This window comes from Phyllopteryx taeniolatus, chromosome 18, assembly GCF_024500385.1.
Source record: "Phyllopteryx taeniolatus isolate TA_2022b chromosome 18, UOR_Ptae_1.2, whole genome shotgun sequence".
NCBI classification, from domain to species: Eukaryota; Metazoa; Chordata; class Actinopteri; order Syngnathiformes; family Syngnathidae; genus Phyllopteryx; species Phyllopteryx taeniolatus.
This window is the reverse complement of record NC_084519.1, coordinates 9,272,200-9,277,831: the sequence shown is the minus strand read 5'-3', so window position 1 is coordinate 9,277,831 and position 5,632 is coordinate 9,272,200. Positions and strand designations below refer to the sequence as shown.

Below are 5,632 nucleotides of genomic sequence, written 5' to 3'. Positions count from 1 at the left end.
CCGTCACTGTGTAACACCCCATCTTTTTCCGCGTCGTAATATGACTTTAACCTCGATAAAATAAGACTCATCATTCACGTTCATGATGAGATAAAATACATGTGGTAAAATGGCTGGCCAAACAACAGAAAATGAGAGCACAAAACAACACGCCATGAACATGAACTAATAATCCAATTGTATCTCCTGATAGTGGCCGGATGTTGTAAAGTTAGCTGCCGCCGTCTAGTGGTGCAGTGTCCAAAGCTCACTCATGTGAAATTTTTGCTTGCAACACACGAGTTTAAAAATCAACTAAGCCATGGCTCGTAACAAACAACTAATTGTGGGTCTCGTAAGTCAAGGTACCAACCACTGTGTTAGATTTTTTTTTCATGTAACATTATGACTTGTATCTACTAATGTTAAATAGAGTTAAAAAAGAAAAAAAGGTTGACGACAAAAAAGGAACTTATCCTTGTCATAAAGTGACCTGGTGATATAGAGTAACTATGTGACTTTACTACATGAACTTTAAACTTTAGACTAATGTGCTTCCGTCAACATTCTTTAGCGGAGCCCCGAGCTGATTGGACGTTTCAGACCCACTTCGCGCGTTGCCATGACGTCAATTCAGCAGAAGTTTCTTTGTGGGCAGCCAAGTGGCCGTGTGTCCTCTTCTCTGTCCAGTCATGGCCGCCGTGTCCGTCCTCACGCCGGTTCTGGCGCTCGTGCTGTGCATGGTTATGGGCTTCCTGGCGGTGAGGAGGCGTCTAACCAAAACCGCCGCTGAAACAAAACCGTGGGTGGACGAGGACCTGCAGGACAACAGCGAGGCCCAGACAAGAGATGATGGTAAGAACTTGATGTGGTTTTAATGTAAGTAAATAAATAATCAATTTTATTTTACTGGGGAGTGGGCCTTTAGTTTTCATTAAGCTGTATTCTTAATGAACAGGAAAATTAAATACACACTACCGGTCAAAAGTTTTAGAGCACCCCAATTTTTCCATTTTTGTTTATTTATTTATTTTAATGCAGTTCAGTTTTTCATTTTATCCTCAAATTAAAGCACAGAACAAGCATACTGTTCAAGTTATATAAAAAAAAATATATTTTTTTTAATCATGGAATCAATCTACAAACAAAATGTATTCTAAACCTTTGACTTATTAAAGTAGCAACCTTGGGCAGCTATAACTGTTGAACACACTTGTGGCATGATCTCGAAAATGAAAATCAATTATTCTTCAAAAAGTTCTTCCCTACGCTGTTGTGAAAGGGCCCATAATTGCGTGGCACTTGTAGGTTGAGTTGCTTTCACTCTTTTGTAAAGTTGAAAGTCCGGAGACTGTGCTTTTTGACTGGTCAAAAGTTTGACAACACGGCAATTTTTGTCAAATCTTTTTTTTTTTTTAAGTTGAAAGTCAAGTTGTTCAAGTCAAATGAATAGCTTGAAATGGTACTCAATGAATAGCCTGAAATGGTACAAACTAAGCTACGTGGTTACCCAAAACAGAAAACTAAGAATTATATTAAATATTAAATTATCAGAATTTCAGCATAATACAAAAGGGCACAAATAAACCGAGGACCCTGTAGAAAACTGGTGGCTTTCCACAAGGCTCAATCCTCAGTCCACACATTTATACAGTGTATAGTACTGCCTCACAGTTCTGAGGTTCTACTGTAGTTTCGGCTCCAGCCTTCCTGTGTGGAGTTTGCACGTTCTCCCTGTGCTTGCATGGGTATTCTGCCCATATCTTCTTGCCCATATGCGAGTGCAATACAGCACCTTAATGGCACCATTCTTTTTAACTCCACTCAAGCGGTGGTGTATCTGAAGCTTGATTGTAACTAAAATTTTGGCTGGCAAGAAAACAAAATCAAGCAAGTGACGTTTCTGGACTCAAAATTCATAAGTTAGGGCAGTCGTAAGTGAAGGTGCCACTGCAATTGGTGTGAAGGGAGCATGTTGAAAGTGAGAGACTAACATTGTAGTAAGTTGGAGAGGAGCTAAGTTTAACCTGGGTTGTTAGTGGAAGTTACGTAAAAAGTCTTCACCTCGTGAAAATACTTGCGCACTGTATTATAAAAAATATATTTAAAAAAATGAAAGTGATTTATTTTTAAGGGTAATGTTAAATGACTGAAATGATTTAAAAAAAATTGGGCTTCATAGTTTGGGGTACATTTACAGTTTTAATGTAGGAAATTGTAAACATTTTGGGGGAGGCGTCAATTACTTGCAGGTTTACTGTATCAGAGGAAATACGCTAATGAAATTTTCAGCTTTCGTTGCTTGATACGTTCCAGAGGAAGGGGAGTGGGAGGATCTAAACAAGCAGGAAGAAGTTGCCCATGTGCCTTACTCGCCTCAGCGCCATCCCGAGGACCAGATGCTGCACAGATCTCAGCAATTCTACGCGCTGATGAACCAGCGCAGGTCTGTCCGCTTCATCAGCCCAGAGCCCGTGCCGCAGGAAGTCATCGAGAACGTCATCCGCACCGCAGGTATGTGGGCATGCTGTACAGTAAACATAACTAGCTATAACTAGCTGTGATGTTTTCAATCCCTGTATCATTCATTCTTTCTTGTTTTCGATTGTATTATATGAATCCAACACAAAAAAGAAAAGAATGTCCGATTTTTTAAACAGTATTTCAAATTCAGGCTCCGATCAAAAATACATAAGGTACATATTTGTCAAACGGAATCCAACTGTTTACTGCCACCGAGGAATAAATTTGTGAAGTACTGTACGTTTTTTTAACAGGTAGGGATGGAAGAAATAAAATGGCTGATGGATCATTTGATGGATCTGAAATCAAATTAAGTCCTGTGGCCATTTTTCTGTTTTAATTTTTTTTATCCGAGTTTAAAATTTATATCTGAGAAGATGTAATTTTTCAGGGATTTTTTATTTTTTTTGGTTGCATTAGATTAAATAAAAAAAAATGGATTGTTTTCAACTGACCTGGGCCAGGTACTGGACCAAGCGGAGCGCACACTGAACCCTGGACCTTTGTGGTGGTCTCCGACCCGGACACCAAGCACCGGATCCGGCTGATCGTGGAGGAAGAAGAGGAGGTCAACTACCGCCAGAGGATGGGAGACAAGTGGGTCGGTGACTTGGAACCACTCAGGTGAGTGCGCGCCATCGTTAATTAACATCAGTCTTACACCTGCTTTGAATGTTGCTGTTTTTTTCACCGTAGGACAAACTGGATCAAAGAGTACTTGGATATCACGCCATACCTCATCCTCATCTTCAAACAGACATATGGAATCTTACCAGATAAGAAGAAGAGGACACATTACTACAATGAGATCAGCGTGTCAATAGCCTGTGGGATCCTACTGGCCGCACTGCAGGTGAAATAACACGGATCTACAATTTTATTTTTTAATACAGAGCCCGTTGTTACTATGAGGAAAAAAGTCACCAATAATAGTTATGAGAAAAAAAAAATTGTAATTTCATGTGAATAAATTCAAAATTGTATGGTAAATGGGGTAAATTTATATAGCACTTTATCTACACCATACGGTGCCCAAAGTGCTTTACAAAGCCTCACATTGACCCATTCATGCACACATTCATACACCAATTTATGAGAACTATAATGTTATATTACTGAAATCTTTACAGGGAAAACAAATAATTAACACATTCACTGCCATTGACGGCTTTATAAGTCAAATATCCATGTTAACTGGGAAGGCTGGCCATGAATGAGTTAATGAGGAAAGTGTAGTGGAGAGTATGTAATTTTAGGTGAATTAAGTACCTAACGCAATTTTGATTTACGATTTAGTGCCCCACCATTTTGTGTGATCTAATTTTGCAGAGAGTTTGCGCGTTCACTCTCTCTCATCATCTGTCCAATCTTAGAATGTGGGTCTCGTCACTGTGACTTCGACGCCGCTCAACTGCGGCCCTAAGCTCAGGCTGCTGCTCAAACGACCAGCCAATGAGAAGCTGCTCTTGCTGCTTCCTGTTGGCTACCCTGCCAACGACGCTACCGTGCCCGATCTCAAACGCAAACCACTGCAGGACATCATGGTGCTCATATAAGGGAGGACATCCTGAAACTGAATTAAAGATTTATGAACAAAAATGTCTACTTCGTCTTAGGTGTCTTTTATTCACGCTTGTATTCACACCTATGGACAATTAAGTTTTCAATTAACCGAACAGGCGGCACGGTGGATGACTGGTTAGAGCGTCTGCCTCACAGTTCTGAGGACTGGGGTTCAATCTGCAGCCCGGCCTGTGTGGAGTTTGCATGTTCTCCCCGTGCCTGCATGGGTTTTCTCCGGGCACTCCGGTTTCCTCCCACATCCCAAAAACATGCATGGTAGGTTAATTGAAGACTCTAAATTTCCCGTAGGTGTGAATGTGAGTCAGAATGGTTGTTTGTTTATATGTGCCCTGCGATTGGCTGGCAAGCGGTTCAGGGTGTACCCCGCCTCCTGCCCAATGATAGCTGCGATAGGCTCCAGCACGCCCGTGACCCTGGTGTGGAAAAGTGGCTCAGAAAATGGATGCATGGCTGGATTAACCTAACATGAATGCTTTTGGAATGTGGGTTGAAGCAGGAAGTAGAGAAAACCCACGCAGGCACGGGTCCTCGTGTTTGTGCGGATTTTCTCCGGGTACTCTGGCAAATTTCACACAGGAAGGCCGGAGTCAAACCTAGAACCTCAGAACTGAAAACTGTAAAAATCTTTGGACTGAGTATGGAGCCTTGTGGGACGCCGCTGATTTTCACCTGAGACCTTGGTTTATGACTCCCAACTGCAAGCACGGGGAGAACATGCAAATGCCACACAGCAAGGTCAGAGCCCAGATTTGAGCTTGGATTCTTAAAAATGTAAGGCATATGTGCTAACCACCAGATAATTGTGCTGGAGCTAACACATAACGTTACCATTTGAAACCCCTTAAACTGTGTGGATTCGTTTGTCTATTGAAAGCAAGATAAAACATGTTCTGATTTGAACTGCACTTAGTAATTACTCACTTAAAATAATTGAAAACATATACATTACATTTTGCTGTTAATTAAGATATAACACAGCTTAATGAAAACTGTAGGCCTACTTCTCAGTAAAATAGAATTGTGTAGTTTTATACTGCGCCCAGGTGGCCAAGGTGTGCAATGAATAGCACAGTGTGCACTGATTTTAAGTGTGACAAAAACTTTAATTCTTTCTCTATACTCAGTTGTTTTTTTATATGAAGTACAATATTGTAGTATTTTTCTTATTAAAACTTTTTTTGGGGGGACTGGAATGGATTAATGGCATTTCCATTCATTTCAATGGGGAAGGATGATTTGTGATACGAGTGTTTTGAGTTATAAGCGTGGTTGGGAGACAAAGTTCAAAGTTCTCACAAAGAACTCACAAAGTCCTTCACATGGTAGAAATACAAAATCACAAACTGACATTTTACAGTTACAAGTCAATACATGGGAAAAATAAAACCAATAAAAAAAAAGCCAGCTTAATATGTTTTCTTTTTAAAATGTCTACGGAAACAACATAACCTATGTAATGCAATTAATACTCATTTAAAAAAATATTTTTATGATAGTATTATCATTGAATTACAGTATTTTTTAACCAGGTTATTTGGAGAAACAG

General features: G+C 40.1%; 1 protein-coding gene across 1 annotated transcript; it reads left to right on the top strand.

Moving 5' to 3' along the window:
- Positions 1 to 527: 527 nt before the first annotated feature.
- iyd (iodotyrosine deiodinase) lies at positions 528 to 4,103 on the top strand. The gene is made up of 5 exons (XM_061753339.1): positions 528 to 834; positions 2,296 to 2,493; positions 2,967 to 3,126; positions 3,199 to 3,355; positions 3,876 to 4,103. Exons 1-5 carry the CDS (start codon positions 672 to 674, stop codon positions 4,056 to 4,058), a joined length of 861 nt encoding a protein of 286 aa, XP_061609323.1. The 5' UTR covers positions 528 to 671; the 3' UTR covers positions 4,059 to 4,103.
- Positions 4,104 to 5,632: the final 1,529 nt, after the last annotated feature.